Source organism: Centruroides sculpturatus, unplaced genomic scaffold (genome assembly GCF_000671375.1).
Source record: "Centruroides sculpturatus isolate CEXI.00-Female unplaced genomic scaffold, Cexi_2.0 scaffold1166, whole genome shotgun sequence".
Classification (NCBI taxonomy): Eukaryota; Metazoa; Arthropoda; class Arachnida; order Scorpiones; family Buthidae; genus Centruroides; species Centruroides sculpturatus.
In genome coordinates, this window is record NW_019385330.1 from 13,277 (window position 1) to 40,963 (window position 27,687).

The window sequence follows — 27,687 nt, forward strand, 5'->3', positions numbered from 1 at the left end:
CTGAACCAATTACGGTGTGATCATGCAAAAGATCGGAAAACAAACGTTTTCGAACCCCTTCTGGGTTCTGCTTCAGGTTCTAATCAGCTTCTAAAGACGTTCGATGTCCGTTATAAGTAGAAATTCGATCGTTCATGTCGTTTAAAGCTTGAAATTTAAGTTGTAGGTTCGAATGGATTCACGTAATCCAAGTCGCGCATGCGCGATTGGTTACCCGTCATAGTTTGATGGGCGAATTAGAGCGTGTTGTGAATTAACTCCTGCCAGGCCATCGATAACAGCATCTCCTCTTTAAAATTTATGCACGTGTTGTTGGTGGAGGATATAAATATGTGCATAGCCTCTAGCCATTTGAGGTGTTCGATAGGAGGCGAATCATGGAGGAGAATGGCCTGGGAGAAGTTCGCTACTATATCCGGATCAGTTACATACGTAGCGAGGGCCGTGGAAGTTCTTCCGTGCCGAATATCGGCTAGATGCTCTTGTATTCTGACTCCCAGAGATCGTTTAGTGGAGCCTATATAAATCAGGTTCCTATCGCACCTGTTGTCCTTCACTGGGATGCTATAGATTCCAGGGCGTCTGATGGGGTTAGGAGGGTCCTTTCCATTACGTAAGAGGTTGAAGATGGTGGGACACCTCTTAAAAGCTAGACGTAGCTGACGTTTGCTGGCAAGCTTAGCGTATAGAGATTTTAAGTACGGGTTGTATGTGATGGAGATACGCTCTATTTCTTCAGGCCGGCCGTCACGGAGTTGGTCCGATTCTTGTACACTCTCCGAATATATACGTTGTTGATGTTGTATTAGCCTATGGATATGTTTGTGATACCCGTGTTGGGCGGCAACGCGGAGTATGTAGGCTAGTTCGGTATCGCGAGCCTGGATGTTAGATGAATGCGTAAAGGCTCTTCTGATTAATGCCCTAAAGGCTGCAGTCTTGTATGAGCTCGGATCACAGGACCCGGTCGGAATATATGATGATGTGGATCCAGGTTTATGATATAACGACGTATTGATTCCCGAGCTATCGACCTTAACGCTTATATCGACAACTTGATCCTACCGACCTTTGTAGTGGACGTCCTGAAATTTGGTCCAGCGTTCGCACTACCCCCTCGAAAGAATGACGCAAGGAGCCTCATCCCGGATCTGGAAATCCTCTTACGGGGCCTAACGGATAGACAAAAGGAGTACTATCGCTGGATGGCCACTCTGAAGATCAGGAATTCTAAGGAGTCTTCGGAACTTGTAGATCTGAGAAACAAACTCCGACGTACGGTCAGATGGATGAAACTAAATAACATCACTCTTGTCAGAGCGGATAAAACCAATACCATGGTTCTCATGAAACGCGACACCTACGAAAGGGGCCTACAGGAATACATTTCACTCACCCAATGCGAGAGAGTGGAGGAAAGTTTTATCGACAAGCTTCATTCCAGAGTCAAGCGTTTCACTCACACCAATCTAGCTAAACGCTTAGAGCTTGTCAACGTGGCCGTTGACTCCCCCGACATACCGAAATTGTTCGCCTTTGCGAAGACTCATAAAACTGGCCAACAGCTCCGCCCGGTGGTGGATAAAGCTAGGGCGCCTACTCGTAAGCTGGAGAAAGCCATCCACACCCTTCTTACACCACACTTGGAAGATTACCCGTATACCATCTCTAGCTCTATGGAGCTTATAGCACAGTTGAAAAATGTCACTTCACCCTGTTACTTCACCGTATTGGACTTTAAGTCCCTCTACCCCTCCATTGAGCTCCCTCCAGCATTCTGTGCACTCAGAGACATCCTATTTCGTATTGTCGGGGACCGAACTTTACACAACCAAGTGCTAGAAGTGGCGCACCTAATTTGTTATAATTCGGTATTTCAATTTAACGGCAAGATCTACACACAGAGTAAAGGGGTCCCCATGGGCAGTCCGGTTTCTGGGGACCTATGTGAAATGGTGGTACGGCAATTAGAAGACAAGGTCCTTCCTCAATACCTCCACAACATCAAATTATATAGGAGGTATATAGATGACATCTTCATTATCTGGAAAACAACGCCGGATACAACAACATTTGTCGATTCTTTCAACAATAACCCGTTCGGGTTGACTCTGGAAATAGAGCAATCTCACCCATCTGAAGTACACTTTCTGGATATAAGCGTTAAGGTCGATAGCTCGGGAATCAATACGTCGGTATATCATAAACCTGGATCCACATCATCATATATTCCGACCGGGTCCTGTGATCCGAGCTCATACAAGACTGCAGCCTTTAGGGCATTAATCAGAAGAGCCTTTACGCATTCATCTAACATCCAGGCTCGCGATACCGAACTAGCCTACATACTCCGCGTTGCCGCCCAACACGGGTATCACAAACATATCCATAGGCTAATACAACATCAACAACGTATATATTCGGAGAGTGTACAAGAATCGGACCAACTCCGTGACGGCCGGCCTGAAGAAATAGAGCGTATCTCCATCACATACAACCCGTACTTAAAATCTCTATACGCTAAGCTTGCCAGCAAACGTCAGCTACGTCTAGCTTTTAAGAGGTGTCCCACCATCTTCAACCTCTTACGTAATGGAAAGGACCCTCCTAACCCCATCAGACGCCCTGGAATCTATAGCATCCCAGTGAAGGACAACAGGTGCGATAGGAACCTGATTTATATAGGCTCCACTAAACGATCTCTGGGAGTCAGAATACAAGAGCATCTAGCCGATATTCGGCACGGAAGAACTTCCACGGCCCTCGCTACGTATGTAACTGATCCGGATATAGTAGCGAACTTCTCCCAGGCCATTCTCCTCCATGATTCGCCTCCTATCGAACACCTCAAATGGCTAGAGGCTATGCACATATTTATATCCTCCACCAACAACACGTGCATAAATTTTAAAGAGGAGATGCTGTTATCGATGGCCTGGCATGAGTTAATTCACAACACGCTCTAATTCGCCCATCAAACTATGACGGGTAACCAATCGCGCATGCGCGACTTGGATTACGTGAATCCATTCGAACCTACAACTTAAATTTCAAGCTTTAAACGACATGAACGATCGAATTTCTACTTATAACGGACATCGAACGTCTTTAGAAGCTGATTAGAACCTGAAGCAGAACCCAGAAGGGGTTCGAAAACGTTTGTTTTCCGATCTTTTGCATGATCACACCGTAATTGGTTCAGGTGTGTCGATCTTTTCTACTAAGATAACATGTTTCAGAATCAATGAAAATGGAGTCTAAAACTGATGGAACTTCAGTTATTTTTAAAATTTATTTATTGATCTATAAATTGGTGATTGATGAGTTAATAAAATTGATTTTACTCAAAGATTGTTTTTAATATTTGATTCTAAAATCAAAGTCCAGACATTTGGTCATCCTATAACAGAACAACAAAACTGTGTCAAAATATCTTAGGAATAATTAGAAATTTTAAAAAGTCTGTTAGAGTGTATAAATTTTACTTTTAGAAATGATGCAAAATACTCTTTGAAAATAGGAAGAGCTATTGTGAGATTTGTAATTCAATACAATGCATCACAAATGCCCATGATAATTTTTAGTTAAACACACAAAAAATTAAGCAAAAATCAGAATATTTTCATCATTATTCACCACTTTTTCAAGAGAAAATTGCAAAACTATAGCAAATATAATTTTAATTTTATATATTTTTGTGTATTGCTTATTTATTTAAAAAAATTAATAACAAAAAAATTTCTTCCATAATTTTAGTTGCAAAATTTGGTATGCGATGTCATGTTTTTATATAAGTAATTAATCAACAATCATTGATGTATAAAAAAATATTAAACAATATTTATTGATAGGAAATCGTGTAAATTATATTTTCCATAAAAAAATACCTTTTGACAAGAATACCCGAATATAACTCTTAAGAGTTTAGGCATACAAATATTGAAAGAACAAAAATTTTGATATATATTTTTCTTTTTTTTTTTGTGGCACTGTATTATCAAATATAGAAGGTATACCCAAACATCATTTTAAACAATGTCATTACAAAACCATTAACCAAAATGAACAAATTGCATATTTATGACAAAGACAATTGATTTAATTTGCACTTAATTAAAAAAACTTTGATTTGTTATAGGAAAATACATATTGTCAATAAAATTATATAAGAAATTTGTACTAAATTGCTGCTTATAATACAAATACTACAAAAATATTCATTCACTGTACTACAAATTTTCATTACAATCTCTTCAACAAATAGTTTTAATAATAAAAAATAATAATAATAATTATTATACTGAAAATAGACTTAAAAGTATAATAGTAATTAATTAATAAAAATAATTATTTTAATTGCAAAACCGAATTTTGGCAGTTGTAAATTTTTGGCACTAAACTGACTTATTTTATATTCAAATTTTAGGTTATTATAAAGCAAGTGTCAGAATAAAATTTATTTTTTTACATCATTTTAATTTATCAGTTTAGAATGTGAAAAATTTACAATAAATTATGAATATTTTATGATATTATACAAGTCAGGATAATAATCGAATATATATAAATCATCATAGATTATTGTTTTTCAATTTAAATTAAAGCTTGCACTTAGTATTTGATAATATTTTATTTAAAATTAAGGATGCATATAATGTAAATAAATTATTTATTAGAGTATTAATTTGAAAAGTTTATACATATGCTAATTTCTGAGACTCAAAATATAAATTTTAGTATACTTTTTTGTAATTAAACTCTAAATATTCAAAATCTGAATACTGTAGAAAAATTTTTAATTTATATTTGAATTTTTATATTTAATTGCAACTTTATTAATCAGATTAATGAAATTTGTTACTTCTCTTAATTGGGTTATATTCTTACAAAATCACAATCTTTCAGCCAGTAGAAAATTTTTAAAAATTCTTTCTGCCAAAAATGCTAATCCCCGTGAGGAAATATGAGGACAATTATAAAAATGTTCACTAACATAACTAATTTGTAAGTTATGTTATTAAAAATTTTTATAATTGCCATCATGGTTCCTACTCCTGTAAAATTAATGCTATTTTTATTAACAAGAAATAAAATTTTTAAGACTGCTTTTCATTAATAAAGAAACATTCTATGCATTTCATTTATACAAAAAAAAAAAAAAAAATGGATAAAGGAGCAAATGGAGCCCTCTATTGTGGACTCTATACAAGCTCTCATTGGCCCTCTGTATTAATAATTTTCCACTGGATCAAAGATTGTTTTCATTCTTTTAATCAAATATTTATAAATGTATCAAATAAATCTTTTCATAACATTTTCTTTATTGTTCTGGATGATTGATTTATTAAAAAAAAAAAATATATAGGGAAAGCCCTATTTAGGCGTTACAGATGTGGAGAAAACCTGGAAAACTCCACGTGTCCAGACCGTCCGATCCCACGACCGAACTCCAAGTGTTCAGGGTACGACCACTTGGCCACTGGTGAGCTTAATCATAAAAGGCATAAATTATTAGATTCGATGAATTCGTTTNTAATTATTATTATTATTATTTTTTTTTTTTTCTCAATGTTTTAAAATGAATGGGAAGTTAATAAATATAAATTCTGTAATTAATATATAGCCATATCTCTTCTCTTAATATAAATTATTGTATAAAATATATCAAATTATGAACATGCTTTTTTATTTTCACAATGATAAAATTCAAAAACAGTAGTTAGTTTATTAACGCATTAAAGATAATGAATATCCTGAAAAAAAATAAATGAAATTAAATATAAATAAAACAGATATTAAACAAATTACTAGAAAAAAAAATAGCATATTAAATACAAATTTTATAGATTGTAATGATTGTAACAGTTGCAAAACAGAACTGACATAACTTTCTCAAATGGCACTTTGTTAAGTGTATACATAAAACAATAATTTTTTCTCTGGTGGGTGTTTATGAGGTAGAACGTGCAATGTATTTATAACCCCCTTGCCATTAAAAAAATATGTTTTCTACTCATAACTTACTGTTAGCAAGGAGTAAAATTTGAGGATTGTTGGCATAAATTTAGTAACTAAATTTAATAAACTCTAATTGGATTATGCACATTTTCATAATCGTTAACATTAAATAACTGCATTTGTAATTATAAGTACTGTAATTGAGATCAGATTGTGTGTTCATTACATAGATTTAATATAAATGGGTGTTACATATCAAAATATATACCTAGACTTTTTCAAGTTAAAAAATAATATTAAAATTTTTAGCAAAGGTTTTTCTTAAATTGCAAAATCCAAATATATAAACACCCATTAAATTATTATTAATTTTTTGAATTAAAATGTTGTTTTTTTTATAAATTAATAAATCTTATTCTTGGAATGTTGCGTAATAAAATAAAATATGAATAATAATTTATCTATTATAACAATGGAATGAACAGATTTGTTGAACAATATTAAAACATTGGCAAGTTGCTTCTTTCTGCAACATGTTTTAACATATGTACAAAAGTATATATTTTATACAGTAAATAATTATATATTTTACTACAAAAACTAAGTGAATATGTAATAAATCACAGAAGTTCTGTTTTGATGTATGCATAACAACAACATACAATACAGATTTGATAACAAATAATGAAATTCTTGCAATATAACTAGAAATATTAAAAATAAATGGCATGCAAGAAACAATTGTAGACATCACATAGATTAAAATTTGTCTTTTTTTTTTTTAAATATTGGATAAGTTGAGTCCAAATCTTAAAGATACTGAAATACATAATTTAAATTTTTATCATTTTTATGAAACAATCTAATTTAATATGTATTTATACAGAATAAAATGCCAATTTTTGTTTTAATTTAAAATTTTTAATGATGTTATGTAAAATTAAAAAAAATTAAAACTTAATAAATTTTCTTAACAAGTATATAAACCTCTAGAGTTAATTACTTTCCTATGATTGAAGATTTATTGCCTTGAGATCTTTCTTTAATTCGAGCTTGTAATGTTAGTAACAATCCACTCAGAACATCGTGATTGTGTAGCTTCTTTCCAAATATAAGTTTTCGTACACTATCGTCGTAGGTTAACAAGGCTACCATATTCTGTAATAAGAAACCTTGGCAAAATTCAAGAAGATGTGATGCACTATAAACTTTTGCATGAACATACATTGAAACAACATTGTCTAAGTCAACAAATCTTGAACTTTGAGCCTCACAGAATCTCAAAAGACCATCTAATTGAAAAAATTCTGCTGCAGCCATTAACTAGAAAAAAATTTTACATGTTAAATAAGAATAAAATGAATTTGATAATGATATTTATGAATAATTTTAACTAATTTTGTTTTATAATGGCTACTATAATTTTTATCATCACCATCAATGTTCTAGACTAAAATTTAATTGCACTATAATTTTTTACATAAAATTATGTTTTAAATAAATAAATAAATATAAAGCATATAATATGGCTACCATATTATATGCTTTTGTCCTTTTATTCTGACAATTTTTCCTGCTCTTTGTTCTTTCCAACTTTTAGAACTTTCTAATCTTCTTAATTATTCTTTCTTGGAGATAAGGGCTACTTCCTAAAATTCACCAACATCATATGCATGGTTACCTGAGGGCATACAAAGCAAAGGAAGGTTACTTTTGGATTAGTGCTCGAGGAGAGAAGACCGTGAAAAGGAGAGAGAATTTACAATGTCCGATGCCAGAGAGACAGGTGAGTCTAGAACTTTGAAACTCCAGTATTGAAGTTAGTGTGTTAAAGTTGGCATTTCTGCTTGAAGAGTCTAAACATGTGGCCAGCTGTCAGAATCAACTGTACTAAAACCCTCAAAAACCAAAGGAAAAGAAAATAGAAACAAGTATTTTGCATCTAAGAGGCTCACATGTGGCCTTCATGGTAACCAAACAACCTGAGCATTCTTTACTATTCTATCTGCCATCTTCACCACTTCTCTTTTTACTTTTCTCTTTTACTTTCCCTATATTCAATTTTCTTTTATTAAAGTAAGTGTTTATTTTAGGAAAATTGTTATTGTAATAATTATTCATGTTTATTGTATTGTATTAGTGTGATTACAGTTTGCTGTGATGTGGCCATTTTTATTTTTGTAATTGTTCTGCTGATGATCAGGTTTAGGGTTACTGCCGGAGTAATTGTCCTTGAGTTGGCATCCTTTACTTAACCTGTACATAGTTATATAATGTGAAAATAAGTTGAGTTTTTAACATCTACTGTGCATGTTTTTCTTTTCCTTGTGTTTGCCTTAGTAGGCTAACAAAAACCTTTTCATATCTCACTATATATATATTCTATAAAACATATATAACATAATTTAAAATAATTCATAAAAAATCAGCTAGTTTTTCTGAAATAACTTATATATTAAAGTAGGTGATTCTCATAGAAGAAAATCTTCCTGATTTCAAAAATAATTTTCAAATTTTCCTATTGTGCAAGGATGAAGAATTAAATTAAAATGTCCGATGCCAGAGAGACAGGTGAGCCTAGATAAATGTGGATTCTCATTCTGAGAATCCACATTTTTTATATGAAATCCAAACCATATTTTGGTTTTGGTGTTCCAGTTTTGGTGCAAAGCTTGTGATAAAAAGCTTTGCACCAAAACTGGCTGTTCTACAGGCTGAATATGACTTTCACTCACATTAATATTTATTTGTAGCTAAATTTTATAACATGATACAATGTAAGTAGAATAAAATGAAAGAATAAATTAAAAGACACAACACTTGTCTTTTTTGGCCATTAACAAAACAGTGAAAGATTCTTACTTCGGCTGACTATACTTGTTTCCTATAGCAAAAATTACTGTAGAATGTACAATTACAATTGATATAGATTTTTATTAAATTATGGAGATTAATTTAATTTGTTGAGTGTAAATGAAGATTTATTTCATCACCTGTCAGAAGGATCTCAACAAACTGTTCCAAAATTTAGCAATAATTTAAAGCATTTTAAACAATATGTTCAATTTAGGAACATAATGAATCAGTTTCATATTACAACTGCTTATTTTATTTCACTGAAAGTGCTTCCTGTGATAGTTATTCCCAAAACTGGTGATGTTACATCATCTACAGTACTTTATATTGATAAATGCACAGATACCTGATGTATATGCTTTAATATCTGAAAACTGTGATGTGATGTGACATATTCTTGCTGATTTTCAAAATATAGGCATTGAAATTGATAAGAAACCACCTATATTTTCATAGAAGTAAAAATCATGTTGGGTAGTGTAATTGGCTTATTTATAGTCTGATTATAATTTGGCTTATAGATATTTGATTACTTGAAATTTGAGTTATATGAATAATTCAAGATTTTGTCAAAGATATTACTTTTGTAAATTATCAGAATTTTTGAATATTATCTGAATATTATTCTATAAGTACAAATATTGAATAATTATGATATAATATAATAAGATTTATTAAAATTTATAAGCTTATACCAAATAATTGAAATATTTTATTTAATTATTATTATTTTTTATTATTTTATTATTATTTGTTATCAGACTAAATTTTCAATACAGTAATACCTCGACTTACGCTACCTTGACTTATGCGAACCCAAAGTTACGCGATTTTCAAATCTCGTCGATTCGTCTTTTGTTTGAGTGCCACACAACTCTTGATTACTCACTCCCCTCACACTATTGTTCAGCTTACACGTTCGGACATGTTGCGCAGAATCGATACATAGGTACAATTTATTTTGTGTTATTTATTTCTGTGTTTGTTATATCTACGGAGACTTGAGAGACTCTATGTGGTGATTTCTTGTAACCATGAACGAATCAAAAGACAAGATAAGATTAATGAGAACATTTATTGGCTTACATACATCTGACTTGGATTTTACACAAATTGCAAAATTATACCCCGACTTACGCGGTTATTGCTTGGTCCCATCTATCGTGTAAGTTCAGGGTATTACTGTATGTTGAAACATAGAAACAATTATAATAAATTATATTGTTAAAAAATAGTATTGTTTGAAATAAAATATAAAATATTGTGTAAATGTTAAAGTAGAAATAATATATTTTTCATACCTCTAATACATCATTCTGATCAATATCAAATTCTTCACATCCTCCTTTATACAAATATTGCATTACTAACTGTAAATTTAAAAAAATGAAAATTCATATTAAAACTTTAAATTTAAAAATAAAAGTTTGAAATTTATTTATATTTAACTTAATATGAATATATNGAACACACATAAATAATATACATAAGGTGACCAACATTTTTTACAATGAAAAGGAGGATACAAATAAATTGAAGGAAAAAATATTGTAAATAAAAGAAACATTTTATTCATTGCAACAATAATATACTATAATAATTTCTACTGCATGTGTATGTGCCATGTTATGTTTCGGTAAGAAGTAAACAAAGCCACTTTCATGCAGCGCGCTCTTTCAAAGTCTCCTGTGCGGAGCGCAAAAATTTATTATTTAACATGATAATATATTTAATAAAATAAAATTAAATACCTGAAATATGTCATAACGAATATCATTTATCTGAACAACTGGTGGTGTTTCATCACTACATTTAGAAGACAACATAGATTTAAAGCGTGGAGAAGCATTTACTAAAATAATTTTATGAGCATAAAAAACTCTTCCTTCAACTCGGAACTGAACATCTGACATTTCGGGATTATTTACATACTTTGGATCTATTAAAAGATTTCCATATTAAATTATTTACTTATGTACTGTTCACTCTTGCTAATCAAAATTAATAATTGTACAGAGTCATTTGGATTAGTGGGGTTGTATATAATGAAAAGCAAGTCAAAAAGAACTAAAGCTAAGTTTGACATGTTTTTAAAAATCAGTCCAAAATTTCTTTTTGTTTTTGGTTGGAATATTTAGTGGAAAACAACAAAACTGATTTAGATTAGTAAGAATGCATACTATGTAGTNATATATATAGGGGAGATCGGGGCAACTTCGGCATGCGGGGCAAGTTTGTCAAGCGCTTTTTTTAAGAAACAAATTAAAAGGAGACTTTGGTTATAGGTTAGGCAGTTGAGTTTTATTGGTGGCTTGTTGAATGTAGTGTTTGTATTGTTCTCCAACAAGCATATTCTGATATATATGTATCAGATATATATATAGGGGAGACCGGGGCAACTTTGACATACGGGGCAAGTTTGCCAATTGCATTTTTTTAGAAACAAATTAAAAGGAGACTCTGGTTATAGGTTAGGTAGTTGAGTTTTATTGGTGGCTTGTTGAATGTAGTGTTTGTATTGTTCTCCAACAAACATAGTTGAATTATCAAGCAATTTTTCTGTTTCGTTCAATCTCTCATAATATTTTGCTTCCATTTATATAGAATTGGCATGTTTTGTTATAATTCCATGATAACAAAAGTTACTTTTCCTGTTAGAAGGATAAAACTTCAACTTATTCACGTGGCCAGATCATGGCTTGGTACCTTTTTCTCAGGGTTCTACTTAATGCTTCAAAATCATGACTAGTGGGCAAGATCGGCAACATAAAGCCACAATAGAAGCCAAGGATAAAAATAAAAAATCCGGAAGTTGCAGAACGGCAATGGTTTTAGAGAATCCGGATTCAAAGTTAACTAAAAGAAAGAGGCAGAAAAGTCCTAAGGAACCAGAAAATGACGGTGAAAATACTTATTGTATATATTGCAATGAAGAATATGGCATTACTCAAGAGGTTATGCTGTAAATGTAAACTGTGGGCTCATATGGACTGTATGGATGTAGAAAATGAGTATGTTCAATTTATTTGTGATATGTGTAGAGAATAAGAGAATAAACAGTATGCTTTTATATTGCTTTTACATTGGTTTAGGATGTTTTCATTTATTATCTGTTTGATTTTTTTTGTAATTAATTTTTGTTTGCATTTTTTTTTATTTATATATGTCTTTGAACTTGCATTTCATTTTAATAATATTACATAGATTTTTGGACTTGTATTTCTTTGTTTTAATAGTGAATTGCAACTTANTACATTTATTTGTAAAATTACAAAACAAAATTTGAAGATTCATGAAAAGACTGCATTTTTTGAGTATTCAAACATATTAATTTATTTGAGTTGATGAAACTTAATTGAATTAATTTAAAAATTAGAATGTTTAAATTATTATTTTGATAAGATTATTCAAGAAGATGGATTGAAAGATTCAAAAGCACTATGGAAAAGTTTGTAAGGTATGCTGGTATGTTAATATCTTAATATCTATATTCCTATGTTAATATCTTAATTCCTTACAGACTTTTCCCTGTTCTAACAAAAACACTTCCAATAAGATAGGACTTTCATGAATTTTGAGATTGAAGATTTTTATTTTGTCATATTTGAAGAGATTGATAAAATGACAAATTGAGAACATTTTAATTATTAAAATAAATTATTATTATTGTTTGTTTGTCACATACAGGGAGAGTATTTTCTGAATTTTCTTTAATTTGTTGAATAATTAAATTAATATTACCTATTCTTGCACCACCCACAAATGATACATCATGAATTGTTTTTATTGGTTCTTTACCATAACAAGTTGAAAAAATATCAGCCAATAAAAGACTAGTGCCTTCTTTCTGCAAATTTAAATTAATTTTAATTATTAAAATGCAACAATATCATAAAAGTAGATATTTTCAGAGAAATATAACTATAAAAATTACTATTCTAATATTTATATATTATATTTATAGTAAAATAGTAATTATTATATTAGGTTTAGAATTTGAAACATAAATAATTACATTGAAAAGATAATTGTTATGAAGTAATTTATTAATTATCATCCATTGAAAACTACATTAGTTTAAGTTTTGCATAGAGTAATGAAAATACATTTATAGAAATATTTTTAAATTTAAATTAACAATTTCTTAATTCAATTCACAAATTACAAGAAAAATAATACTTTGTAATTAATTATGAATCAATTATGAATTATAAATCAATAATTCTTAAAAATTAAGATTTTTTCATTTTTATTCATCCAACTTTTCTAAGCATTTCTGGTGCTGTTATACAATGTCAAAAGTATTTGTGAATTAAACATATTTCTCTCTAACACTGATACAAAGCTGTATAACTTACCTTTTTTTTTTACAATGAAAAAGATTATTATTACTAACTTTATTTAATGACAAAGGTAAATATATTTAATAAAATTTTCAATTAAATATTTATACACAGAAAATCATTGTCTGTAGAAATTGCATTTTTTGATTATGGGAAAAGTATTGGGCAAAGGTTTAACTTCTTATGAAGAATTATTCTGCTGAATAATTCTTCATAAAAGAACTATTCAACATAAAAGAATTATTCAGCAGAATAATTCTTTTATGTTGAATGAATGAGAAAGTATTTTTTGTTTTCCTTAAATTTCATTCTTAGCTTAAGAAATCTGTTTTAAATTCAGCTTTAAAAATTAAAAATTCTTTTTATCTTTTATGGAAAAATTACTATAAAAAATTGATAGTTTGTTAGATTCAAAACTATATCCAAGCTCATTAAGTTTTTGAAATTAATCACATAAAAATATAAATTCTTACTTTACTATGTCTGAATATAGTAAATAACAGAGGTAGACATTCATCAACAAATTGAGAACTACAATCTTCTGGCCAACCATGAAGAAAATCTTGAAGTAATTGATCAATGATATTTTCCAGTTGTAAGTCATGAGCAGTTGCTAATGTATGCATCCAACAATGAAGAGTCCATGGAACACCTTTGAAAACAAATGCAAACATTTTTATTACAATTGATTAACATTAATAAAAATAAAATTAATTTTATCTTTGGTAATGTTCTCAAGTTTAATATAATTTAATGTAAAAATTAAATTAAATTAATTAATTATAATCCATATTTAACTAGCTGAATATGATAATCAGTAGAACAGATAGAAACAATCATTTTATTCTTATTCCATCAATATTTTAAGAGAAATTTTAAATTTTATTTATAGAATCTTACACTTACCAATATTTCTGAGATCTAACGNTGAATTATAAATCAATAATTCTTAAAAATTAAGATTTTTTCATTTTTATTCATCCAACTTTTCTAAGCATTTCTGGTGCTGTTATACAATGTCAAAAGTATTTGTGAATTAAACATATTTCTCTCTAACACTGATACAAAGCTGTATAACTTACCTTTTTTTTTTTACAATGAAAAAGATTATTATTACTAACTTTATTTAATGACAAAGGTAAATATATTTAATAAAATTTTCAATTAAATATTTATACACAGAAAATCATTGTCTGTAGAAATTGCATTTTTTGATTATGGGAAAAGTATTGGGCAAAGGTTTAACTTCTTATGAAGAATTATTCTGCTGAATAATTCTTCATAAAAGAACTATTCAACATAAAAGAATTATTCAGCAGAATAATTCTTTTATGTTGAATGAATGAGAAAGTATTTTTTGTTTTCCTTAAATTTCATTCTTAGCTTAAGAAATCTGTTTTAAATTCAGCTTTAAAAATTAAAAATTCTTTTTATCTTTTATGGAAAAATTACTATAAAAAATTGATAGTTTGTTAGATTCAAAACTATATCCAAGCTCATTAAGTTTTTGAAATTAATCACATAAAAATATAAATTCTTACTTTACTATGTCTGAATATAGTAAATAACAGAGGTAGACATTCATCAACAAATTGAGAACTACAATCTTCTGGCCAACCATGAAGAAAATCTTGAAGTAATTGATCAATGATATTTTCCAGTTGTAAGTCATGAGCAGTTGCTAATGTATGCATCCAACAATGAAGAGTCCATGGAACACCTTTGAAAACAAATGCAAACATTTTTATTACAATTGATTAACATTAATAAAAATAAAATTAATTTTATCTTTGGTAATGTTCTCAAGTTTAATATAATTTAATGTAAAAATTAAATTAAATTAATTAATTATAATCCATATTTAACTAGCTGAATATGATAATCAGTAGAACAGATAGAAACAATCATTTTATTCTTATTCCATCAATATTTTAAGAGAAATTTTAAATTTTATTTATAGAATCTTACACTTACCAATATTTCTGAGATCTAACGTTATCTCCAAATTTCCATTTTCTGCACTATGATACATTGCTTCTTGCAAAGATTTTAATTGAGTCTTTGTTAATTTAATTACTTGGCTTACATCAGAACTTGCTAAATTGCTACAATTACTTGTAGATCTTTGTCCTTCTTCGACAGAAGCTGGCACAATCTATCACATAAAATCAAAGAATTATATAAAAGTTGATTAATTAAGTATTAAAATTAATTTTATACAACAGAATAATTCTAAAAATAACTCTATGCAATATACAGACTCAATTGAATATTTTTATCTATATATATATAAAAATGGATGTGTGTGTCCCTATATTTCACTTTTCTGCAAAAACTACACATCGCACGTGAATGGTGTTTGTATGTGGTGGTAGCCCCAAGTCTCCATTCGTGCATAGGGGTAGTTGCGTCTCGTTAGCTATAAGGGTGCGGGAGATATGAGGCTGAAAGTGGTTGAAAGTGGCTTTCTATTTTGAATGTTTTGTTCGAATTTGTTCGAATTAAATTTGAACATAAAATTCGAATATTGGTTCGATTATAGAACAATTGTAAATGTTCCAGAAACGTTGAAAATAGTTCGTTTGACTAAATGTAAAAATTCTCTAATTAGTCTGGAAATGGGGGATCTAATTCTTGCATTCTGTGAAAACAGGTAAGATTAGCTATAATGTAATTATCTTAATCTTCACTATCGTTACTTTTTGCCCAGCGAAGCGAGTCCTTGCAGCTAGTATGCAAATAAAATCTAAAAATATTAAATGTACCGTGTTGTTGATACAATAGTAAATCACACTCAGCAGAGAAAGACAACCACAGTGCTACATCATCTAATGCTTTTTGCTGCAAAATTTTATTCACGAAACATTGCAGCACTTGCAATGCTTGCTGAGTAAAATTTTGCATTGCATTGCAACGCTTGCTGTGTAGCAACTTTACAGCACTGTGTACTGTTGTACAGTGCTGCAACATTGCACTGTTGATACATTTTACTTATAAAATGTTAAATCCTTTGATTTTTGTTAAGTTAAAGGAAATTTTTAAACAAAATTTAATTTTTTACTTTATAGGAGAAAAAAACCTAATTTGAATATGACTGCTCCATTTAAATTATATTATAACTGTATATATAAATAATTTCATCAATTCTAAAATTTGTATACATTTGTTAAGTACAGTAATTGATAAACAGGGCTGTTGAGAGAGAAGAGAGCTGGGAATTTTTCCCTAGATCTGGAGAAAACTTAGGGACGATAGAAATTCCTCTCCATGTAAATTAACGTTACTTTTACTCACAAAAAAATAAAATGCTTAATACTATTTTTTATCAATAAAGAAACATTCTATGTATTGAAAATATAACTCACAAATCTTTAGCTTCAACAAACTGTTTATATAGTCAAAGTGTTTTCAACCTCTTCATGATCAGTGTTTTCCAGATGAAACACTTCTTAAAAGAACATCTAGAAAATACTGAACATTGCCTTCAAGAGATCAAAAAACAATTTGATTATATAAACTGCTGGCTGAAGCTAAAAGTTTGTAAATTATATTTTTGATATATGTCTTCAGTTTGGAAAGTGTTGTTATATACATATTTTATTTGTTCAAAAAAATAAAAAGAAAAAAATAATAAGGCTAAAGGGGTCTGCTGGACTCCATACAAGCTTTTGATGTTATACTTTATGTTATTAAAAGCACACTGTTTAGTGACTGAATACATTTACACTGTGTAATATTTTTTAATATATTCATATACAATCATTTTAAGTAATGACTATTATAAGAATTAAAGGAATTTCTATATTAAGAAGTAAGATAATCTGAATTAAAAAAATGAAAATAAGTGAAAATAATTTTTTTCCCTATTAAAATCTATATATCCCATTGTTAATTTAGAAAATATACTTTGATTTTGAATAAGCATATCATCATAAACCACTATTGTGCTTGCCCTTAAATACAGTTTCTCATTAAAATAGCCACATAGCCATACTAAAAGAGAAAATGCCCCTGCACATGGAATTTAATGTATGCTCCACCCCATACTCTATTTACAAATGAATTTTAAAAATAAAATATTCCGTTTTCTTTATTTATTTTCTTTATTTTTTATTGCCTATCTGCCAGTTTGCAGATACCCCATATATGTGTATTTTGTGCTCTATGGTTAATCTGGTCCTAAATATCCAGATTAGAAACAATATTTTAATATGATATCGAAAATTAAGAGATAATTCTGTATTTTTTCACTTTTTCACTAACAGAAATATTTTAAATATTGGAAGGCATCAGAAATAATTCAGAGATGAAAAAATATTATGAATGATTATTTTTGATATACTGTAAATAGAGTACAATAGAATCTATTATTTTCATTNCCTTGAGTTGGCATCCTTTACTTAACCTGTACATAGTTATATAATGTGAAAATAAGTTGAGTTTTTAACATCTACTGTGCATGTTTTTCTTTTCCTTGTGTATCTGAATCCCCCATATATGTGTATTTTGTGCTCTATGGTTAATCTGGTCCTAAATATCCAGATTAGAAACAATATTTTAATATGATATCGAAAATTAAGAGATAATTCTGTATTTTTTCACTTTTTCACTAACAGAAATATTTTAAATATTGGAAGGCATCAGAAATAATTCAGAGATGAAAAAATATTATGAATGATTATTTTTGATATACTGTAAATAGAGTACAATAGAATCTATTATTTTCATTAAGCAAACATTTATATAATTAAAGTTGTTAAAATTTTTGATAAGAAATAAGCATAGAGTAAAAAAAAACTATATAGAAGAATTAGGCTACTTGTTTATAATGAAAAAACACATAGAATACTAAAATCCAGCAAAAGCAGGTAAAATGCTACTATAGCAAACATTTTATTTTGTATTAAAGGGTCACCTTCAGGCTGTCATTCCAGAAAAATATAATTTTTCTCCTGCTTCTGCTGGATTTTGGTATCGTACACATGTTTTTCATTATATATATATCCAGTTTTTCTTGTTACTACATTTACTTTGTTTATATATGACAATTTTTAAAATAATACCAAAATACATCATAACAATATTAATGAAATTTATTAACTCATTGTACAGTGGTACCTCAGGATACGAAATTAATCCATTCCGAAACTGAGATCATATCATGAAAATGTCGTAAGGTGAATCATTTTTCCCCATATGATTACATGTAAAATCAAATAATTCATTCCAACACGAAAAACACTCAAATTAAAACTAAGTAGTCCATTGAAAAAAATTATTTTAGTAAGGAAAACACTGAAAAATGCATTTTGTAGTTGTAAATGTATAAATAACCATAATAAAATAATAATTGATAAAAACAAAATGTAGTTTTATTTGCACTTTACCTTTGAGGATAGATGACGGTGGAGGTGTAAACTGGTGGCGGAGGAGAGGGAGAAGGGAAATGGTACTGAAACTTAACTTACATAACATAATGTAACAACTTAAAAATAACTCAACACTAATTTTTTAACTTTTCTGTTTTATATATTTTTTTAAATATTTTATTCACTGCTTTTTGCTTTCTTTCCTTCACTTCCATCAGCACTTTCACTGGATAGAGGTCACTTGGTAAAATATCTATCCAAAGAGGTTTGGCTTTGCCTACTTTTTAAAATGTTTCTAAAATGACTTAGGCAAATGTCATTACTCCGAGCAGCAATACGGCAAGTGTGAACCTTTTTGGGATGTTTCTTTTCAATAAAATCAGTCACTTTCTGATAATACCTTAAGATTTCCTTTATTGAGTGAGATCCTTCCACAACGAAGCAAACATGCAGACTGAGACCAACGAATAGAAGTGAATAAAAATGGTGCTGCAAACTAATGTAATGTCATATGGTGAATTTTTGTTCATATCGTGGAGCAAAAATATGTTCGAATTTCATGTTGTATCCTGAAAATTTCGTATGCTGGGGCGTTTGTATCCTGAGGTACCATTGTATTATATTCTAATATAATCATATTTAAATGTAACTGAAACAGCATTTTCAAAGAAACTAATTATTAGTCAGTTTTACTTTAATAAATCAAACAATATTAATCTTAAATATTCTTGAAATCCTACACTCCATCTTTATGAATTTTGAAAATATTTAAAGATTATTTAAATTTAAAGTTAAAATAAAATGTACATGATTTTCAATGTAAAATATATATTAAAATATTTATGTATTAAATATTATGCATAGCAGTTAGAAAGTTATAATACCTGTAATTTAGTTGTTCTTTTATCACTAGTAAGTTGTGAGGCACCTTCTGCTAATATTTCTTCCAATGACAGTACATCCTTATTACTTTTTGCCATTGGATGTGATAGAAGTTTATGTAAAATAGCTCTTTGTCCATGTGCTGCTGCAACTGCAATAGCACTGTAGCATCCCCTTTGAGCAGCACCACTATAACTTAATGAATCGTGTAGTGTTGTTGATAAAAATGGATGTGCATTGTAAGATAGCAGTAATTCAACCATTTTTATTCGTCCTAAAAATAAAAATTTAAATTAGAAAATACAATTGTTAATCAATAAAGTCCTTGAAACTTTGAACCATGATAATTTAAAAATTAAAACTACTTATTCAGGAAGCCAAAAATATTTTATTTTGGAAATGTTTTTGGCTCCAGTTAATTTCAGTCACAAATTACTTGTAAATTCTTATAATATCCAATGAACATTGAATCAAATAAAAAGCATTCAAATTTAAAATAATGGTACATGAAAAGGGTTAAAGGATGACAAGCAACCTTTAACCCGGTGCTCCTCGTGGTTGGATTTGTAACACCATTACTTGAGGGCGAGTGCAGCACTCTCATTACATATTTTACTATTCTTAATGATTTGTCTTGAGAAATTTTACTAAGATCAGGAAGTTTTTTTATGAATAATACGCATTTTAATGTTTATTTCACTTTACTTCAGTTAAAATACATTAAAAGTAATTTTGATATAAAAACAGAAAATTGATATCTAATCAGGTTGATAAAAACAGAAATATGATATCTGAAATTATTGTTAAACTTAATTATAATTTTATTCAAGTTCTGAATCTGTTTAGCATGGATTTTTAAAATTGCATTTTTTGCAGATTGTTATGTGGTATCTGCAGATCAGTGCAATAGGCTACATATTACACTCTTGAATGATGTTTTCTTACTCTTTTTTGGGCAATAAGCACACTTTTCTCTTGTTACTGATGTTGCCTATGGAAGATATGGTTTATTTCTCAACACTTCTAGGATATTCATATGGATATCCTCATTCTCATTGTCTGTGAGAAAAGAGCTGTAGCACTTTGTGGCTATTATTGTATTATATTTTTTTTCTTTTGTTTTCTGTTTATGTTGCGTCGCGTGTATGTTTTGTACCGTTCTTTTCCATTTTCTTCCTTGATACCACCTGTTAGCTGATGGCTGGGTTTTCCGACATCACATTGATCCGTGACAGGATCACGTGGGACAGAGTTGGAGGGAGTTATAAAAGTGTATGTAACAGATAAAAAAGGACTTTTGGTTTTCCTCTTGTAGAGAGTATGCCGTGGACGGAAGGAGAGACAATATGTAACCGTGAAGAGAGTCGACTGTCGATAGAGTTCAAGAAGTGCAGCGCGAAAAGAAAATCTGTCTCCATCAAAGCCAATGATTGTGCCGTTACGGAAGAAATTTGTCAAGTCCCTTAGGTACTCTGTTTCCCAAAATTTATTTGTAAAAATTTTTTTATCCGTCGGATCTATATTATTTGTCGGGCAAAGCAGGGCCTCGCGTGAGGAAGGAATTTTGGAAGGGGGAATATCAAGCAATTTTGTTATTGTTACGCTATATGTGTCCGGTATTGAACTGTGTCTTGGTATTAATATTGTACCGTGTTTTTCAACTAAACCTAAACTTTTGTTTGTCTAGTTACACGTTTCCACCAACTGTTCATTGTCCTTCCCTTTGTTCTTTTCCTTGTGTATCTGAAACCACAGACCACGTGCCTCGCGGAGTTTATAGAGCCTATATTTTCTTCCTCAGACTCCTCATCGAGTGATTTCAGTAACATTTTATAACATTTTATGATAATAAGTATATGCAATATCACTTTGCAAGCAGAATCATAATACTTCAAAAGTGGGGAAAAAGTTACAAAATTATTCATAGATGAATGCTATGCTAGCTTGTCCAACATGACAAACAAAGGTGGCACTGAAAGCTTTAGCAGTGACTATTATTTCTAATTCTGGTATCTTGTTGAAGAAGATACATGGGTAGAAAAGTATATGAAAGTAGAAGTCATGAATTTTGTTTGTTGATAATGGAATTTGGGGGCCCCTTGGGGATTAGAAAAGAGGAAACACAGAGAAAAAAGGGGCACATGGCCAATTGCCCCTGATTATGATACTAAAAGAATGAGAAATAGCTCTATTTAAAAACACTTTGATGGAAACTAGTTTGTGCACAACTGTATCATTGGCTTTTCAATGTATAAAAGATTCAATTGCTATAGCATTTCTAAAATGTTTAGTATGCAGACAATTACCATTTTTACATATTGTTAAATCAAGAAAATTAATACTACTATAACTACAATATTTAAAACTGGCTACTTCCCATTCTTTGAGCATTGATGACAGAAACAGTATAATAAGCCCTATTACTGTAAGAAAGTCCTAGTAGACAATAATAGTTCAAAATTCTTTACTTTGTATTTTAAAGGTTGTTCATCATCCTCTCATGTGCTGTTGTTTTAAATTTGAATGCTGTTGTTTGATTTTATTTTATTCAATGCTCCATTTTATGTTATAAGTATTTACAAATACTTTGTAGCAGAAGTTGATAAATCAAAAAACTTTCTGAAATAAAATGTATTTAACTTCTTGAATAAGCAATTATAATTTATATATACAATTGTTAATTTAGTACATGTTGATAAAGAAAATTCTTCTTTTAAAAATAATTGAAGTTAGGTATTTATTTTTATTCCATGTTATTAATTAAGTTGGAATGGGTATAAAAAAAATTGTACAGATATATCCATCCTTATTAATATACCTATACTTAAAACCAGACAAGCCTTATTATAGCTTAAAAATTCAACAGGTGATCTGATTTTAAGTAAAGTAGCAGGTTAATGGAATATATATGTATTGTTACTGTTAAAAAATAACTGTAATATATACATAAAAGGAATAAAGTAAATCATCTTTATTTTTAAATTATACAAACAACAGATTATGATTTTAATCTGTATTTAAAACATTCAAACTCACTATCATTTAATAATTTTTAGAATATTTTAAACTTTATAATACAGGTATACCTCGCCTTATGTCGGTAATTGGTTCCAGGAGATGTGACTTAAGTTGAAAAACAACGTAAGTCAAATTTACTTCTCTCCAAATTTACTTGTCACTAGGCTAAACCACAAATAACTGTTTCCAGTTCTGTATTTTATTTATGAGTGCATTTTTAATAATATGTGGTTAATAAGAATCTATTTTAAGCTTACAAACAAATAAATTTGTTTTTAATATAGTACAAAAAAAAAGTAATCTAAATTTACGAATTCGTGTATGTACAGTACATACTTGTAAATGTACATGTTTACAGTTTGGTGATGTTTACAGTACATCACAGACTCTTTATTTGTGAACGTGGTTTGCTCTAAGACATTATAAAATAAGATGATTTTATAAGGTTAAATAACAAATGCAGTTATTAAAATTATCTTGCGACAGTAGAAAATAAACTAATTTATATTAAATTTACCAATATCAAGTGGTACTGACAATGACACCAAACAGTAAATATTGGAGCTACCATGGAAAACACCAATATTGAGCACTTAAAGACCGCTAAATAAGATGACAACACAGAAACACAGATGTTTTCATGTTTCATTCTCTAGGATTTATGATGATTATATTACCAACATTTACTGTAAATGTACATATTTTAATATGATTTTATGTGCTTTAACGTTTTTCTAGTGATATTACGACTCCAATATTTGTGGCGGATGGACATAAAGTTGAATAAAATGACTTAAACTTGATTTTTATTTTTCCATATATTTTTTGATAAACGACATATAATCGAGAATGATGTAACTCGAGGTACACCTGTATACAAATTTATACTAATAATTTTGCTCATTTATGAGTTTTTCATGTATGCACTTAATCTTCTAAATCAGGGGTGAGCAACCTTTTTAATCAACGGGCCAATTTAAATTTTAAAATTTTTTGGCGGGCCGCACATAAAGTAACACTTATTAATAATTTACAAAACTTTATTTATAATAAACATTACAATAAAAAAATATAAAATTTAAAAAAAGTGAAGATTTCATATACAAATTTTAATGCAAAATAAAAACAAACAAGAAAAGAACAGAAAAACGAATTTACTTGAAATTTTTAATGAGAAATTTGGCACTGTTTTTTCGATACAAGCTGATCAATATCAGCCGGAATTGATGAGGTAGCTACACGTACGCAGCTTTCTAATCGTGCATCACTCAGTCTTGATCGGTGGTCATTTTTGATTAATTTCATGGTTGAAAATAATTGTTCGCAAACATACGTACTTCCGAACAGAGACATCATTTGCTTTGCATTTTTCGTCAAAAGCGGAAATTTCTCAGGGCTCACATAAGATTTATAAAAATTTTCGATGTTTACTGAGAAAAATACATTTTTTAAATCGGTATTATTCTGCATGTCAATCACTTCCATTTGAAAGTCTTCGGGAACTGTATCCACATCGATATTAAATGGCGAGGAAAACATTTTCATGGAAACCGCTGTCTTCTCAGCTTTGAACATTTGGAATCGTAATTGAAATTCGTTGATTAAAATGTCTATATATTGTGCGTATTTTTGAGAAGTAGTAACGTTTTCTTTTTCTAAATGTGGAAAGTGAGACACATTATTCTGCAAAAGATGCTGTTTCCACAATTTTAATTTGCGCTCAAAGCCCTGAATTTTATCATACAAATTGTGAATAAACTGTCCTTTGCCTTGAAGTTCCACATTAAGATCATTGAGATGCTGAGTCATGTCGATAAGAAACCCAAAATCGCACATCCATTCTTTATTACCAAAATGAGGAAAGGCATATCCCTTCATATCCAAGAACAATTGTATTTCGCTTTTTAAGTTGTATACTCTTTTTAGCATTGCACCTCTACTAAGCCAACGTACTTCGGTATTAAAAACCACGTCGCCATATTCAGTTTCTAAATCTTTCAGGAATTCTTTAAATTCACGGTGATTTAACGCGCGCGACTTTATAAAATTGATTAGTTTAATTATTGGTACTGTGACATTTGGCAAACTCAATCTTTTCGCACACAAATTTTCCTGGTGAATTATGCAGTGGTTAACGAATATTTCCCTTCCTGTGACCTTCTTAATGTCTTGAAATAGCCTTCCCGATACTCCTACCTCCATGCTTGACATTGCTCGTGCTCCATCTGTCGATATACCAATAATCTTTTCTAATGAAATTGAAAAATTTTCCAACACAGACTTTAGTTCATCGTACAGGTCTTTGCCGGTTGTAGTCCCTTGCATTGGAATCAGTGAACACAATTCTTCGGTAATATTAAATTTGGTGTCAATACCACGTAAAAATATAGCCAGTTGTGCTGTATCGCTAATATCGCAACTCTCATCAAGTGCCAAAGAACAGTATTCGAATTTTGCAATGCGTTCACGAAGCGTTGTTGCTATGTTCTCGGACAAGTCTTCAATTCTCCTTGCAATGGTGAATCTTGATAAACTAATGTTTGAAATAATATTTATTTTATCAGGAAATGCTATTTCTGCAACAGCAGTCAGACATTCTTTTATCATCTCTCCATCCGCAAAGGGTTTCATTTTTTTTGCCAGTATTTGACTGACAACAAAACTAGCCTTTACTGCCGTATTTGATAAAATAGCTTGATTTTTAAAAATAGCCTGTTGTTTTCCCAAGTTTTTCTCCATTTGATTAAACTTATCTATCCGGAGTTGTCCTGTTAAGTTTTTATATTGTTGTTCATGTTTTGTATCGTAATGCCTTTTTATGTTATATTCTTTTAATGTCGACACAGTCTCTGAGCATATTAAGCATACAGCTTTATCTTCGACGAAAGTGAAAAAATAATCAAATTTCCACTTTTCTTGGAAATGCCTGTGCTCATCCGCAACCTTCCGTTTTTTTGTTTGCTTTTCCGACATGCTATTATGGATTAAAAATTTGAAAGTTAAAAAAATTTGTAGGAAAACTTAATTTTGAATAAAAAAAACTCTAATATTACCTTTTTGACAATAATATTGCACTCACGCCTTTCAAGAAACACAAGAATTGCTAAAATTGCTAGTTAACAGCTTACCAGTCTGACTGATTGTGTGACAGAAGCAAACACAAACAAGCACAGACGCGGCGCGTTCGTATTGCATGTTTGAACAAGTCGCCGACAAGTGAGTAACTCGTCACAAAAAATTGTTTCGGTTTAGTATGTACTACCATTTTATTATAATTAATTTTATAACAATATATTGATGGCAGAAAGTCGATAAAATAAATTCAATTTTAAAAATGCTTGGCGGGCCGCATCAACATGTTTAACGGGCCGCAAGCGGCCCGTGGGCCGCGTGTTGCTCATCCCTGTTCTAAATGGATATGCACAATATAAATATACAAACACTTTATATACAGCACCACTCTTTGTGGCTTTAGACGAAGGAAAAGATGTTTGTTGAGTTTGAAATTGAATTAAAAATCCCCATGTAGCCTGTGCTATTGCATAACCCATACCACTTTCATTTGGCATTTTAAACACAGATATCCCACAGCTTACATACATGAAAAAACAGATTTTATTTTGTTTTTTCATGTACAGGTAACCCCCGTATAACACGGTAGTTATGTTCCAAAAAATTGCCGTGTTATGCGAATCCGTGTTATACAAAACAAAGAACTAATACGAAAAGAAGGGTTAGGTTCCAAAAATTAAAAAACATGCTAGTATATTTTCATAATTAAGATAAATATCTTNTGAACATTTGGAATCGTAATTAAAATTCGTTGATTAAAATGTCTATATATTGTGCGTATTTTTGAGAAGTAGTAACGTTTTCTTTTTCTAAATGTGGAAAGTGAGACACATTATTCTGCAAAAGATGCTGTTTCCACAATTTTAATTTGCACTCAAAGCCCTGAATTTTATCATACAAATAGTGAATAAACTGCCCTTTGCCTTGAAGTTCCAAATTAAGATCATTGAGATGCCGAGTCATGTCGATAAGAAACCCAAAATCGCACATCCATTCTTTATTACCAAAATGAGGAAAGGCATATCCCTTCATATCCAAATATCAATTGTATTTCGCTTTTTAAGTTGTATACTCTTTTTAGCATTGCACCTCTACTAAGCCAACGTACTTCGGTATTAAAAACCACGTCGCCATATTCAGTTTCTAAATCTTTCAGAATTCTTTAAATTCACGGTGATTTAACGTGCGCGACTTTATAAAATTGATTAGTTTAATTATTGGTACTGTGACATTTGGCAAACTCAATCTTTTCGCACACAAATTTTCCTGGTGAATTGTGCAGTGGTTAACGAATATTTCCCTTCCTGTGACCCTCTTAATGTCTTGAAATAGCCTTCCCGATAATCCTGCCTCCATGCTTGACACTGCTTGTGCTCCATCTGTCGATATACCAATAATCTTTTCTAATGAAATTGAAAAATTTTCCAACAAAGACTTTAGTTTATCGTACAGGTCTTTGCCAGTTGTAGTCCCTTGCATTGGAATCAGTGAACACAATTCTTCGGTAATATTAAATTTGGTGTCAATACCACGTAAAAATATAGCCAGTTGTGCTGTATCGCTAATATCGCAATTCTCATCAAGTGCCAAAGAACAGTATTCGAATTTTGCAATACGTTCACAAAGCATTGTTGCTATGTTCTCTGACAAGTCTTCAATTCTCCTTGCAATGGTGAATCTTGATAAACTAATGTTTGAAATAATATTTATTTTATCAGGAAATGCTATTTCTGCAACAGCAGTCAGACATTCTTTTATCATCTCTCCATCCGCAAAGGGTTTCATTTTTTTGCCAGTATTTGACTGACAACAAAACTAGCCTTTACTGCCGTATTTGATAAAATAGCTTGATTTTTAAAAATAGCCTGTTGTTTTCCCAAATTTTTCTCCATTTGATTAAACTTATCTATCCGGAGTTGTCCTGTTAAGCTTTTATATTGTTGTTCATGTTTTGTATCGTAATGCCTTTTTATGTTATATTCTTTTAATGTCGACACAGTCTCTGAGCATATTAAGCATACAGCTTTATCTTCAACGAAAGTGAAAAAATAATCAAATTTCCACTTTTCTTGGAAATGCCTGTGCTCATCCGCAACCTTCCATTTTTTTGTTTGCTTTTCCGACATGCTATTATGGATTGAAAATTTGAAAGTTAAAAAAATTTGTAGGAAAACTTAATTTTGAATAAA

The 27,687-nt window shown here is 30.1% G+C and overlaps 3 protein-coding genes across 3 annotated transcripts in view; 1 reads left to right on the forward strand and 2 right to left on the reverse strand.

Annotated features, from left to right (window-relative positions):
- Window positions 1–885: 885 nt before the first annotated feature.
- On the forward strand, window positions 886–2,966 carry LOC111637733. The gene is made up of 2 exons (XM_023383297.1): window positions 886–994; window positions 1,078–2,966. The coding sequence occupies exons 1-2, from the start codon at window positions 886–888 to the stop codon at window positions 2,964–2,966; spliced, it is 1,998 nt and encodes a 665-aa protein (XP_023239065.1).
- Window positions 2,967–6,352: 3,386 nt separating this feature from the next.
- The window catches only part of LOC111637738 (ankyrin repeat and BTB/POZ domain-containing protein 2-like), a gene marked incomplete at its 5' end in the record, with an annotated part of 37,629 nt that continues 16,294 nt past the window's right edge, over window positions 6,353–27,687 (reverse strand). The window contains 7 exons of the mRNA XM_023383301.1: window positions 6,353–7,281; window positions 10,116–10,184; window positions 10,566–10,753; window positions 12,556–12,661; window positions 14,699–14,877; window positions 15,132–15,312; window positions 19,411–19,682. Coding sequence (XP_023239069.1) covers window positions 6,958–7,281; window positions 10,116–10,184; window positions 10,566–10,753; window positions 12,556–12,661; window positions 14,699–14,877; window positions 15,132–15,312; window positions 19,411–19,682 — 1,319 coding nt within the window. The remainder of the gene's footprint in view (window positions 7,282–10,115; window positions 10,185–10,565; window positions 10,754–12,555; window positions 12,662–14,698; window positions 14,878–15,131; window positions 15,313–19,410; window positions 19,683–27,687) is intronic.
- Window positions 23,533–25,453, reverse strand: LOC111637734 (general transcription factor II-I repeat domain-containing protein 2B-like). The gene has a single exon (XM_023383298.1). The coding sequence runs from the start codon at window positions 25,397–25,399 to the stop codon at window positions 23,594–23,596; it is 1,806 nt and encodes a 601-aa protein (XP_023239066.1). The 5' UTR covers window positions 25,400–25,453; the 3' UTR covers window positions 23,533–23,593.